Raw genomic sequence first — 14680 nt, forward strand, 5'->3', positions numbered from 1 at the left:
TTGTTATAAGTGTCGGACAACATTATGAGGAAGATGGCGAAGTCTGATTCTGAAATCTTGCTTGGTGACTTTCCAGAAGACAGCAGTGTGGAACCATGGATGTGGAACACGAGTAAGGAGAGAGGAGTTTCGAAAACTTTGTTGTTTTGGAGTGCAGAAAAGCATAGCTTTGGGTTATCTTAAAGATTTTCAACTTATATATAACAACTATATATATATATATATATATATATCACAATTTCCTAAAGGAAAATGCTGTTTAAAAGGGATAGGGCATAGATAAACCTATTAGTTAAAGTTACTGTTGACCTAGCATCAGTAAGTTACGCACAAAGCACTGCAACAGAATGGCAACTACATCTTTCAATAATGTAGTCAGACACTTTTAATAACAATCTGAGCCTGTCTGTGGCAAAAACAGCACGTTTAACAGATGCACACTGACGCATTTGCCCTATAGGCCAGGGTAACACTGCAGCCTGGGTTAGGGTGTATGTGAGGACGCGACCAGCTTTTTACCCTGTAAGCTACCTAGTACAAAAAAAATAAATAAAATAAAATAACGTGTAATCCAAGATTGAGCCAAAATTGTGAAAAATTCACAGCAAGCGAGTTGACATATGCTGCTCACGCAAAACCGGAAGAAAACAAACATCTGAGGGAAAAGGAGGAGGGCAATTTACATGAAGACGGCACCGAAAATGTCTAACTGGAGAGATGCCTAAATCGTCAGACAAATTCAAGAACGGCAAGTGACTATTGTTTATGACCAAATTACGAACAGCTCTGTGACACAGTCCTGTGTGCTGCATGCCCTACCCAGCGCCACCCCTCGTCCAAACCAAACAAAGTATTTCCAGTAAGTGAGAACGCATCGGACACGGACCATCCCCTTTTGTGTGCAAATAGTTTCATATGTGAAAAACTGCTTGATAGCAATGAAAAATTTGCATTTAACATTCAAAATTACTTTCAAAATACTGTTGAGTATTTAACACAAAGAAACCTTTTTTCAGAAATCATTTAACTTCAGCACAGAGCCCATTTGTTTTTAATAATTCAAGAATTTCCACAAAAAATCATTTTCCATTGAGTGTGCATGCAGCAGCTCCAAAGTAAATAAAATGGCAAGTGATAAAAAACAAACAAAAGTTAAACTGGAACTCTTTTTAAAAAAACAGCTCATTTAATAGTAAGACTGCTGGTGGCAGTGGGTCATTTCAGACTATATAACCAATGCACAATGATCAACATCTTCGAATCACAAACTACACACAATACACACACACACACACACACACATAATCCTTTTCAAAGTCTATTTGTCTGCAAGTCCCACAGGGATAATTAAGACACCAAAACAATGTCATATTTGAATGTTCAGGTACATTTGACTTATCAGTCTATACATACAAACATGCTATATACTTTTCCATAAAAAAGACAAATTGTACAGATATTACAGTATGAATCAAAACAACCTTGTTTTAATACCTGGATGTGTAAAAAATATTCATACGTAGGGCACCAGTCTGCAGCAGATTTTACTCATTCTAGTCCTGAGATTCTGCTTTACAAAAAACCCAAAAGTTTTGGGTTACAATACTACTGTGGGCCGCATGTCCTGCAGCTGTTTCAACATAAGGTCAGTGACACTTGAAAAGGCCCTGTCGATAATTAATTTGACTTTACCAAGTGATTTCAAATTCTGAGGGTTGTTGAACCTGACATAGGTGTCCTTTGTGTTCAGACTGGATGGTTTTCTCCACGTCTCTGGTACATCAACCCTTCTCATCAAGGGATGTTCACATTTATTTGACTGTTCCAGGAATTTTAAGAATGACATTTCAAAGCCCATTGGTTTAAAAGAGGCCAGTGGAGCATTCTGCTCAGTCATCTCCTGGATTATTGCAGGGCAAGAGGAGTCCGATTCATCGTCCCTGCTGTAAACTACGTCCATCTTGGTCGTACGTGGAATCTTCTTGCGTTTCACTACTTTTCCGATCAGTTTTCGCGGACGTCCTCGTTTGCGTTTGAGTACCACAGAGCCGTCGGAACTTTCATCATTTGATAGTTTGCTGTCGAACAACGTAGCAGGAGACCCTGCGGCGGTTCTTTTGCGTAGGACCGGCTTTGAATATCCATATTCCTCTCCTTCCAGGCCACCGTCTGCTGTCAACTCGTTGTCCGACAGGTCAGAGGTGTTGTCAGATTTGGAATCGTCACTCCTGATGGAGCGGCACTTCTGCCTGGGGAACTTTTTACAGAATATGAAGTGACTCCTTTGCTGTTCCAGGTACTTTTCTGACAGTCCGTGTCCCACGTAATGTTTTAATATGCTCCGTTCAGACTTCATGACCGACTCACAACCTTTAATCATACAGGGGTATTGTAGAGGGAATTTCTTAGTGCACATTGAAGAGGCCTCCACTTTAGATTTCAAGGAGGGTTTGCCGTATTTAGTCCAGTGATGTTTTTTTGCCTTGCTAACTCTTTTTGCCTCACTTCGTCTCTGTAGGATCTTTTTATTGCTCTCAATGTTTTCCTTCCCATTACTTGTCTTGGTAATTTGGTAATGCAAAGCCTTTGAGGTCTGTTTGATCCGATCTTTTATCTGTTGATTCTTTAGTTTAGGCTGGTACAGGTCCTGATGCTTTTTCATGACATGTCTGAGCAGGTTTGACTTTGTGGCATACGAACGGTCACAGCCTTCAATTTCACACTTGAAGGAGCCAATTAATTGTTCAGGTTTGGCCAACTTAATATCTTTATGCTGTTCTTTGACGTGCGCTATATACTTCCAGAAAGCAGTGAAGGATGCTGTGCATCCCTGGTGGCTACAAGCAAACTTGCCGAGCTTGATGCTCGTCAAGAGATTGCCAACCCTATCAAGACTGAATTCATGCAGCTGAAGATAATGCTGCAAAAGGTTGGGGACTTCTTGGAAAACTCGGGAGCAGTCTTTGACTTGGCATCGGAATTCAGAAATTTGGGGGATCTCTGCCGCTGGCTCCTCCTCATCGTGGTCCATGATTTCATCCAGTCCCTCACTCTGGTCCTGCTCTTTGTTTACTTCCAATGCTGACAAAGCAGACTGATGAACAGCCCTGTAGTGGAGGATAAGATTGTGCTGGATGGTGAAGGCTGCCACACAGCCTTGATGAACGCAGCGATATGGTCTGTACGGACTCTTGGCATTACCAGAGTTGGGCTTCTTCTCCTTTGTCTTCTTGGTTATGTCAAGACTTGGCTTGTTGATAGATGGTTTGTGTCCGTCAAGAGATGGAGGCCCATTAGCTTGAGGTGTGGCAGACAGAGCCTGGGTGAGAAGAGCTGACACCTGGGGGAAATGGGCTCCAACTTGTTGACCACCTGCGTGTTGAGTGGGCACCTTGGGCAAGTTTCTTTGCAGTCCATGTGACCACTGTTGTGCTGCCATCCCCGCTTGTACTGACTGAAAGGTTGATGTGGAAGTATGGGCCTGTACTGGTGGAGTCATTGCTTGGTTGTGTGTGGGAGCTAAATGCAAGGGGTGAATAACTGTGGAGCGATTGTCAACTTGAATTTTCTGATTGGTTACGTCCATGTTAGTAAGTGATACAAATGCCTGTGATGGGTAATTAGGTTTTACTGCATCTTTGAGTGAACACCGAGGGCTTTCATTCTCCATTGATGAATGAGTAGCCATTGTGGTTTGAGCTGCTGGAGAAAGACCACTTCTAATAGCAGCAGATGCAGCAGCATTGGCCTCTCTGCGCTTTGTATCTAGCTCTGTGATTTCTTCAGCTGATAATTTGTGAACTGACTGGTAGTGAGCGCGAAGGTTTGAGTTACGAGTGAATCTTTTACTACACTTTTGACACTTGAAAGGAGCGTATTGGCCATACCTTTTTTTAACCACATTCACCATCTCAATTGTGTAGCTGTGAGTTTTGGAGAGGTGTTTCCAAAGCGCTTCACCTGACATGGAACTAAACGCGCAGTTCTTATCCTCACAAGCAAACGGCTTGACAAAGTCCTTTGTAGATTTTTTCTGGTTGTTCATACCATTGCTTTTTTGTTCCATGGTATTGCTTTTTTGTTCCACGATATTGCTTTTTTGTTGCATGAAAGCTGACGTCTCATCACATATTTCTCTGACCAAGTCCAGCCGTTCAAATGCACTTTGAATTTCTGTCATCCACCGTTGCTGGCAGGCAGATAACTGAGTGGGCTCCAAATCAGCATCATTGCCCAGGACGCCTGTGGGGCTCCGTCCCTCTTTCTGCAAGGTGGAGGACTCTCTGAAACAAGTAAAGCTCTGTGTGTTCAGTAGTTGTTCCATTTCGCCAGAGGTTTCTGGGATGATTGTCGAGTTTTCTTCTTCTTCTGCCAGAATGACCTGACTGGCAGAGTCGCTCTTTGCGTCACAAGACATTTGATGAAGTCCATAATTATCGGAAGGACTGCACATTGGGCCAAAAGATATGGGACTTCTTGAATTAGCATTAGAATCAGTGTTGCTTAAATGGTATAAGCTGTTTTTACGTTGAAAGTCGCCAGCCAAAATCTGCTCCCGCAGTCTCTTTTTAATTTCTTGCTCAGTTGTCTTCCTTTTCGTCTCAGCCTGATTCCCACTTGTTGCTGGACCTAGCTGACTATCAGGTAACCGTGTTTGAGTCACAGGATTTGAATCTGGTGTCTGAATGGTTGTTTCAGAGGGATACCCTTCACTGTGGTCTGTGGGAAAACTTCCAGGAACACAAGAGGAGGGGGTTTCTTTGAGAATTTGAGAAAGAAGTGGATCAGGGAACTCACTTCTAGCAAATGTTTCAAGGCTAGGCTGAGGATAATGGGCTGTATTATACGAGTTGTCCTCTCGCTTCAGCTGGACATTTTCTGTATGCTGTATGACTGAGTTCCCCGGCAAGCGTTCACCAGCTAAATAGGGAACACAACGGTTTCGTAACAATTGCTGGGTAGCAGTTGTGTTCACAAAAAGATCAGACAAGTTGGATTCGGTCATGATTTGTTTAAGAATGTCATCATTTGACTCACCATTCCCATATACTGCCATATCTTGTGAATATTTAGGGGTAGGGTACTCTTTTGTGGCTGTTGACCCATTTGTTACTGACTGATGAGGCTTCTCCTGATAAACAGCTGAAACATTTGTTATTGACTGATGAGGCTTCTCCTGATAAACAGCTGAAACATTTGTTATTGACTGATGAGGCTTCTCCTGATAAACAGCTGAAACATTTGTTATTGACTGATGAGGCTTCTCCTGATAAACAGCAGAAGCATTATAAGACAACTGTGGCTGAGCGGTGCCAACTGTTTGCTCGGAATTGAGAAGGTCAAGAAATGATGTTGGCAGGTCTGTGTTCAGTTCCGACTCTTCATATGGTTTGCAGTTTATACGCTTGGACAAATGGCCTCCGAGGGACTTGGGACTGCCAAATTCTCTAAAACACCTGCAACAAACAAATTTGCCATCCCTATGAATAGCTGGCCATTTGGTCCTTTTGTTTCTTGGGGCTCGCTTTTGATTTTCAGGGCTGTTTTCAGAGATGATGGGGCCATTTTGAGGTTGGTTATTACTGTGTTTTTGGCAGGCACTGTCTGAAGAGGAAAAATTAGACTGCATATGCTTTTGCATCGATTTAATTTTTTTTGGTGCCCTGGAACCAGAAATTAAACTGCTGTGCATCGGTGATGTGTATGGCGGAATAAGTTCTTTTGCTTGATGAGACACTTTCTTAGCACCATCCACATACAAGGGCAGAATTGGCCGAGAGCCACTTTCCTTAAGTGGTGGCTGCAGGCACTCTGCTGGTCTGTTCATTGTTGAGCCAATCATAGAGCAAGATGGGACACTAAGTGGCAGAGCAGCACTAGTAGAATCAACTTCTGGCATCACTTGCATGGTAGATGGAATGACTTGGGAAGAACCACAGTTTTGAATTTGTTCACTTCCAGGGGCTAAGTGCCAATTTTGACTACCTGAAACTTGGGACTGCGATGCTATTGGATTTTTTTCATTTCCTAGCTGAGAGAGAACAATGGGATTTAAAACGCTTTCCATCAGAAGTGAAGCATTCTGGTTGGTGCCAGATGAGGAATGGGAATGTAGAATAGTACAGTTTGAGCTTGTACCCATATTACTATAAGGAGGTGATTGAATAATGTTCTGCCTCTGAACGCCACAAACTGGTACCCTGTTGCCCTGCTGGTTCTGAACTGAGGTGACTGAACTAAGATGTCCAACAGATGACGTGCTGGGTGCAGGAGCGTAGGTTATCTTGATTTTAGTTCGAACAACCTTCCATTGCTCATAAAAATCTGGATGAACCGTTTTCATGTGCTTGGTAACACTTCGGTAGGAGCAGTAGTGCCTTGTGCATGTTTCAAATGCACAGTGAAATCGCTCTCTCTGTCCCGGAGGGGGACCTGTGCTAGTTGAGGAGGTCACAAAGTTCTCTGATCTGTTCCCAGTAAGTGGCAGAGGGGTTACTGTTGGAGGAAGTGGTTGTGACATTGCTGGCTCTATGGAGTTCTGGGGCGGTGTTAATGTTAACAGTTTGCTACTACACATTTGCCCTTGCCGTCCTAACAACGGTAAGTTGCATTCAGAGTTGTAACTCTTTGATCCTGTATTTACATTACTGGGGAACATTTGTGGCTGGCCTTGCAAGACATCTGTATTGCAGCTATGTGACACATTACCCAAATTAGGTTCAAATGGAGGTACTGGTTGATTCTGTTGGGGTGGTCTCATGTTATCAAAAGAATGACCACCTACACCATGTCTGTGTCTATTAGGATCAGACAAGTGAGAATTCACAGGCGGAATCGCAGAATTAATCAAATTCTGTGTCTGACTGGTGGTTGAGAAAGGGGAATTTTGTGGTTCAAGTTTGACTCTGTATTGTCCTTCCACAGGTGAAGATTTCAGCAAACTCTCAATGGACACTGGCGGTCTTTCATTTTTTAAATTACCAGCACTCTCATTGCTCCAGTTTTCTTGGGAATCCTCTTTTTTAATTGGAGTGTGATTGGAAAGCATTTGTTCAACGAGTGAAGGACCAGGCTGCATATTTTGTGAGATCTGTTCAGAAGGTGGGATTTCCTCTTCCTGAGTGGCATGCCCTCCATGGTGCAAATCCAGCTGGTGTTGTGAATGGAATACCTTTCCACAGTCCACAACTTTACAAGTGAAAGTTTTATAATGATGTGCCTCATGGTCATAGAGTTTGAAGGCCTCACTGAAAATCTTTCCACAATTTGGAAACATGCATCTAGCCTTAAAAAGAGAATGAGTTTTCCTGTGTAAAAGGAGTTCGGTGTTTGAGAGAAAACTTGCCTTGCAGTTCAACTGTATACAGATGTAAGGCTTCACACCACAGTGGACCTGTAGATGATCATTAAGATGGGTGACATTAACAAAGTGGCGGCGGCAGTACTGGCAAACAACCTTTTTGCTGTGCATTTCAAGGAAAGTCTTAGCTTCCTCATTGTCCCCATGAGCTTTAACATGTGCAATGAGATTTTTGAAAAATTTGAAGCTTCTTCTGCATTTTCCAACAGGGCATACATTGTCACTACTCTCGGTGTTACACCTAGTCACTTTGGCCTGAACATTCTGACTCACTGCCCCATTTTGCCCTAAGGAATCACCATTTTCATGAAGTTTGTTTTCTGTCTTAGCCTTTAATGCTGCAATAACAGGGGCAGCCGTTTTAGGATTAGTCAATTTCTTGTTTGTTTTCATGGCAGTAAGCCTTTCCTTGCATGACTGTTTAACATGTGATGTTACATGGGGAATCAATGTGTCTTTCGAGGTAAAGGTTTGAGCACATATTGGGCAGCTATAAACTCCACCGCTCAGATGAGTGTGTGCATGGCGGACAATCCTGTGGCCGAGAAACTCTTTGTCACACAGCACACAGTACTGCATGTATGCCTGCCAGTTTCTGAACCTGGCAGATATAAAACCTTTTTCTCTCAGTTTTTTCATCTCTCTGTTTTTCTGTTTCCTGTCTGTAACATCGTTCAGTTCATAGGTGCCGCTAACTATGTGCTCTGGGATATTCATAAACCCCTCCTGACTGAGGAAGTCTTCCTCTTCTTCGGGGTCCTCATTATCATTCAGCAAGTCAATGGATGACACTATTGAAGCTTCCTCACCCATTAGTGCTAGACAATGACGCTTAAGTGTTTTCCAGTCCCAGAACTCTGGGTCAAAAGGCCACTGGGTTTTAAAAACCAGCAGGAGCTCGCAGCGTAGAGAGTTCGGAACAGGCATATTCTCCTCCTCTACTTTTTGATCTGGTTCATTGTAAAGAGTCTCCACAGCATAGTAAGAATCTACTGTGGGCTCCAGGAGGAACTCTGTCAGCTGACAGGCTCGCTTGACTTCTAGGTCGGTTGGAAGCAGGCAGGAAATAGTTTTACACACAGTGGCCTTTGTGTTTCCATCGTTTGATTCCATTTGCAGAGCCCTTATGCACATTTCGATGCACATCGGAAGTCCAACGCTGTCAATCTATGAAAAAGAGGAAGCCAAGTAATTTAAAGCTGCCAAACACGGATCACCTGGTTCCTCAACAATTAATAAAGTAAAATATTATTTTTATTTAAATACAGTCTATAAACTGTTTAGCAAAGCAAAGTTACCAGCAACAACACATAATTACCAACATATAGCTACTGGTAGATCATTTCTAACATCAATAACAAAATTAATAATTGTATCAAAATCAAAACATTTTGCACTGTACACATCTTACTTTTGAGTAGATTATTAAAAAGGAGTACTCCACCCAGAATCTCTTTAGTTTTAAAAAAAAACTCATTCCCTGTAGACCTGAAAGGTGGTTTTGAAAAATTTACAGCCTTGTTTTTTTTTATGTGGAGGTATGTTGTTGAGCGTGTTGGTATTTTAATAAATGTTTAATATTAGGCCAATGTTCAATAATGTAAAGAAATAATTTGCTTTGGTCACACATTTTTTAAATTTGTGAGAGAATTGTGATCTCAACTTACAAAAAATGTTTAAGACTTGTGTCTGATGTTCTATGCAGAGCCACCTTTCAAGCTTACATGCATTGAGCATTTGATACTAAAAATATATTTTTTTTTTAAATGTAAAAGCAACACAGGGTAAAATAACTGTATTGAAATCTATGTGGAGTGTAATAATATGAAAATGATAGTTTAGAGTCAAAGGGTGATGATAACATTTTTTCCCCCAATGGGCCAACACTTTGATAATACCACAAGAGCTGACTGTTTGCTGACCTCTGATTGGATGACCTTGATGAGGAAGAGGACGTGGTACACAGTTTTGGACAGTAAGGACATCTGGCGACATCTGTCGAGGAAGGCCTGCTCTGATGGCTCCAATCGCTTCAACAGCTTGCTCCAAAACAGAGTGAGCTCCCTGGTTTAAAGAAAGGAATTCATTGCCCATGTATCGTCATAATATCCAGTGATGTTGATAGGTCTTCAGTGTAGCGAGTCCCCGGGACCCACGGGTGGTCATTTGAGTGGGTCCCAGGGAAATTGAGAATTTGTCGTGTTTGAGGTTATATGGTTATAGTTATATTCCAGCAGTGGCCATGTTAGTTAATTTACCTTTACCACTGTTGTTCTCTATCAATACCTTTTACCAGTTCTTTTCATTAATAAAGTTTAGTTAGTAAAGTAAGTAAAATTATCATTTAAAAAAAAACAATCAGAACAGTATCTCTATCCATCCACAAATCCATCCACTGAATTTGACAAAAAGTGTTTTGGATTAACATCACTTACAATACCTTTAAATAGACTGCAATAAATACAGTATTTCTCTATTATATACTGTATATCACCTCAGCAGCAGAGGGAGGACATTCTCCCTGCTGCTCTGGTGATTTACTGCCTGCCTGCCTGCCGTCTGGTGTGTGTGTGTGTGTGTGTGTGCGTGTGTGTGTAAGAACTGAGCCTGTGTGTGTGTGAAAGAACTGAGCCTGTGTGTGTGTGAAAGAACTGAGCCTGTGTGTGTGTGAAAGAACTGAGCCTGTGTGTGTGTGAAAGAACTGAGCCTGTGTGTGTGTGAAAGAACTGAGCCGCATGTGTGTGTGTGTGTGTGTGTGTGTGTGTGTGTGTGTGTGTGTGTGTGTGTGTGTGTGTGTGTGTGTGTGTGTGTGTGTGTGTGTGTGTGTGTGTGCGCGCGCGTGTGTAAGAACTGAGCCTGTGTGTGTGTGAAAGAACTGAGCCTGCGGCCGATGCAGCAAGAACCGAGCCTCTGCACACGGGGCGCACGCTTAACCAGGTGAGCTAACCATCCCTACCATTATTTTTACCACGGGTATGTCCTCTGGACAAGAGTGAGTTTAAAGCTTTGTTTCAAATTGTCATGGGTCAGACGCAGGACACATACTTAGCAACATCACTGAATATCTATTGATATACTCATACAGACCATCGGCCTCTAACTACTACCCCATTTATGAATAAAACACCATGACAAACACATAATAGAAGAACAGCAATTGATACTGAGTGTGGGTCAAGAACACTACATACTGATGATGATGCAAGTGATTCAAATGGGGTGGCTTGTGTTTTCTTACCAAGCACAGTATGTATCTCCTTGGATAAGCTGTCGGGTCAGAAAGGCTGAGCATAAGCTGAAAGCTGCCCTCTCGTCTCCGTCTGACTCTAGGTTGCAGATCATCTCTAATGCATCGCGGCAATCCTCCTTTGAAAGCTGTACAGATAGATGCCATGTATACAGTCAGTAGATTTCAATGGAAAACAATATATTCACCGGCCACTTTATTAAGTACACCTGTTCAACTGCTCGTTAGTGTAAATATCTAATAAGCCAATCACATGGCAGCAACTCAATACATTTAGGCATGTAGACTTTGTCAATGGGGTCAATGATTCAGATTAGTGGTGGTAGTGGTGCTTTAATGGTGTGGGGAATATTTTCTTTGTGCACTTGGGGGCACCTTAGTACCAATTGAGCATTGTTTAAACCACAGCCTACCTGAGTATTGTTGCTGACCATGTCCATCCCTTTATGAACACAGTGAACCCATCTTCTGATAGCTACCTACAGCAGAATAACACACCCTGTTGCAAAGCTCAAATAATTTCAAACTGGTTTCTAGAACATGACAATAGCCGCAGGAAATCACCCAAGAGACTAGGAACCTTTTGAAGAACTCATTGTCCAACGGCAGGGACCAGGATCTAAATTAAGTTCTGGGGACCTTTTCAGGGCCTTTTTACCCCCAAAAAGCCCCTGATCGGAGGGTAGTACTTCCTAGAAGTACTAAGCTTTGGGGTGGGGGTTGCAAGGATTACTGTGCACACACAGCATGGCTGTTTCACATTATGTACACATAAGCATGTGAAGTATAACGTGGGACTTAGCAGCATCACTATTTTTAAAAAGGTGTAGTAAGCGATGCTGTGCAATGATTTTTGATGTTTGTACTCAACTGACAAACCAATACAACACTCCTTTCAGAAACTCCACCCCCCAGATTAACAGACAGATAACTACTGGCCAGCTGGCACATTCAAATGCTGCCTCCCCCCCTACCATCAACTGACGCTGCATGATGCTGATTGGCTGAAATAGTGTTTTGTGGCTCGTGCACTGCTTTCTGTTCGTCTTCCATTTATACAGCCAGGGATGTGTATTAACACTGGATTTTTTTTTCCCAGTGCACACAGACAATAGAGAGCTAGGTGACCATATGACAAAGTGTATTGGATTAACATCACTTAATATACCATTAAATAGACTGCAGTAAATACAGTATTTATCTATTTTGTACTGTATATAGTATCTATTACACCTTGACCCTATGAATAGTATTTTTCAGGGCCAATTGCTGGATCTGGTTAAAGTTTAATGCATATTTTCTTGTGGTATGTTTTCAATGGAAAGGGCTAAATCTTACCCGTCTTCATGTGTAATATCCAAATGTAGAAAGGATACGACACAAACAAAAAGATATGACGCACAAGGCAACCATATGGTGAAGAACATACATGTAATGCAAATAACTGATAATATGCAAAGTCTGGTACAGTAATTAAATGTGAAAGAAGGACAAACGCAACATCTATAGAAGAGGTAATTATCTTGTAATTTGTATGTCCTCTTCGTCTCCAAAGCTCAACGCTGCTGTTGTCCTTTGTCAGCTGTGACGTAAAACGCATCACTAGAGCTTCTGCGCGCGAAAGTCAATGGACTACACCACTTTGTAAACGTAGCAATACTGAGATATAGAGTTTTGTGGAGCGGATAGGCTTAATTAGCTTTGTATCAACTAATTTGGCAATGACTTGAATGTAACGTAGGTTCATAAATATCAAATAGTTGCGCAATATAGCTTTAAATAAAGTGTTAACCAGGGTTGTACTCAAGATTGGTCTTTGTCCTGAGAGAGGTGGCGAGACCACTTTCTGAAGGCCTCGGGCTCGTTTCGGGATCGACCGCATTTTTACTCTGTCTTGTCGTGGTCTCAGATAAGGAGGACTCTGGATTTTATTTCAAGACCCCAACTGCCTTTTGATTATTTCATCAAGGCATTTCTCATGATACACTTATGGCAATAAAAGCGGTGAATGAAGTAATCTTAATGTGTTTTCTGTGGGTGTTTTTGATAGGATTGTGGAGCTTTCAGATCAATTTGAGGAGTGCCTATAGTTAGCGTTTCCCCACATTTTATTGTGGAAAATTTCTAGTTACGCAAACATTTTAATAGGAACCAAAACAGTAAATCAGCAGGTAAGTTTGGAGCACTAGTTTGGAAAACTATAACGAAGTAGTTTGATCTTATTTTAATCAAAATGATTTTTTTTTCTGTAACTTATTATTACAGTGACCTTCCAAGGGTTTAAAGTACATTGGTGAAAATGTGAAAAGTGACCAAGTATAATCATTTGTTGTGACACAGTAAATTCCAAACCAGTTGAAATGTTTACCATGCAGGCACGTAAGGACATAAGATATGTGTTGAAATATTAAAAGAATTAATACCTTCTTAAACTGACCTTCAAATTTAATTTAACTTAAATCATGGCTGCAGTGATGGCAAACTGTCAAAGATAGAAACTTGTCAAGATACTTATTGTTTAGTTCTATTGCTTTTTCGTCATGGTCTTGTGTTCATTAAAAAAAAACTGTTGTCAAAGGTTCACTGCACAAAACAGATTTTGTTTCACTGTGCTTTACGCTGGGTTTTCACAAGCAGCTTCAACAACAGCAGTGGAGCAGTTCAATTCATTCCCAATTAGAACAGCCGAATGAGCTAAGTCCACTGACCGTGGCGAAAGTGCCCAGATGTTCACCGCTCTGCCCGTTTTCCCAAGTTGACTCCGAGGTGGCACCTTGTATGGCAGCCTCGGCCACCAGGGTATGAGTGAGTGTGTGTGTGTGTGTGTGTGTGTGTGTGTGTGTGTGAGAGAGAATGGTGCCTGTTCTATGTAAAAGTGCTTTGAGTAGTCATGCCTAGAAAAACCCTATATAACATGCAGTCCATTTATGCATTGCTCCCTGATTGTGACCCAGGTCGTATCTGAATTGTTGTGGCTAGGGATCAACCCGTGTTGACTGGCTTGGTTTGAATTGCCAAAAGGAAGGTTGAAGACAGGTCAGATAACCCTTGTCCCGACCCCTGTCATTGGTGTGAAAGAAGTATAATACAATGGCCGGTGAGTGTATATCAATTTTTCAAGAGAAATGCATCCTATGTGGATAGTCTCACAAATTGTTGTGGAGTCTGCCATCTTGTGGATGAGGAATATATTACAAGCAAAGTTCTGTATATATTTATACATTTGATAGGGGTGTAAATCTGTCCCTTATAAGATGATCCATTGCGTATCTAGATACATGGGCTACGATACGGTTCAGGGACGATACATGTTACGGATCGAGTCAGTGCGATTTGATGAGGTACGATTCAATCAGATACACTTAATATTTGTTCAATGTAAACCAATGAATTTCCTATTATAAATTAAAATAAGCCAATTCTATAAAAGAAGCATTGCCTACCTTCAAATAAATATATTTTGTAAAAGGGACCTGGGACTAGCAAAGCTAGGACATGTGAATAGTATAACATCTATCCATCCATCTATCCATCTATCCATCCATCTCAGTCCACTCACTTGTTTATAAAACGCACACATGGACAGATGAATCACAGACAGCAGCTAGTACAATTGATGTCCATGATGTATTCCTCTCACCGCTAATTCCAAAAATGAAACCTAGCAGTCGGCACCTTTTTTCTGCTTGATTCAACTAATAATGTGAAGCTCGACTACATGTTATTACATCCTCAATACACTTTACCAAGCTCTGTCATAGGGCTGGGTATCGTTCAGAATCTTTCGATCCGGTGCCAATTTCGATAACGATACTTTTTTCGATACCATATGTTTTAAAATCCATTTCAACATCAACAAAAATACATTACACAAAGCTTTTATTTTCCACCTTAATTGTGAATCAAAACAGTTATCAAAACAAAAAAATTCTGGTAAAACTGCTCACTCAGAGTAACATTAATAAAAGTGCCTTGCCTTGCAAGCTCAGCCTGTCAGTCAGTCATCAGGGCAGAGAAACCACCGTTGTGGCTGCTTGTAAGAGGAAGTGTAACGTCAACGCACCACGCGACGC

General features: G+C 41.6%; 1 protein-coding gene across 2 annotated transcripts in view; it reads right to left on the minus strand.

Moving 5' to 3' along the window:
• Positions 1–1019: 1019 nt before the first annotated feature.
• Positions 1020–14680, minus strand: part of znf292b (zinc finger protein 292b) — a 33937-nt gene continuing 20276 nt past the window's right edge. Inside the window, exons 6-9 of one of the 2 annotated variants that reach the window (XM_039781455.1) lie at positions 10599–10735; positions 9283–9424; positions 5267–8527; positions 1020–5221 (exon numbers count right to left, since the gene is read on the minus strand). In XM_039781455.1, the coding sequence (XP_039637389.1) occupies positions 1598–5221; positions 5267–8527; positions 9283–9424; positions 10599–10735 (7164 nt within the window). In that variant the 3' untranslated portion in view covers positions 1020–1597. Of the gene's footprint in view, positions 8528–9282; positions 9425–10598; positions 10736–14680 lie in introns of both variants that reach the window. The other variant, XM_039781454.1, reaches the window with a different exon arrangement.

Source organism: Perca fluviatilis, chromosome 18 (genome assembly GCF_010015445.1).
Source record: "Perca fluviatilis chromosome 18, GENO_Pfluv_1.0, whole genome shotgun sequence".
Classification (NCBI taxonomy): domain Eukaryota; kingdom Metazoa; phylum Chordata; class Actinopteri; order Perciformes; family Percidae; genus Perca; species Perca fluviatilis.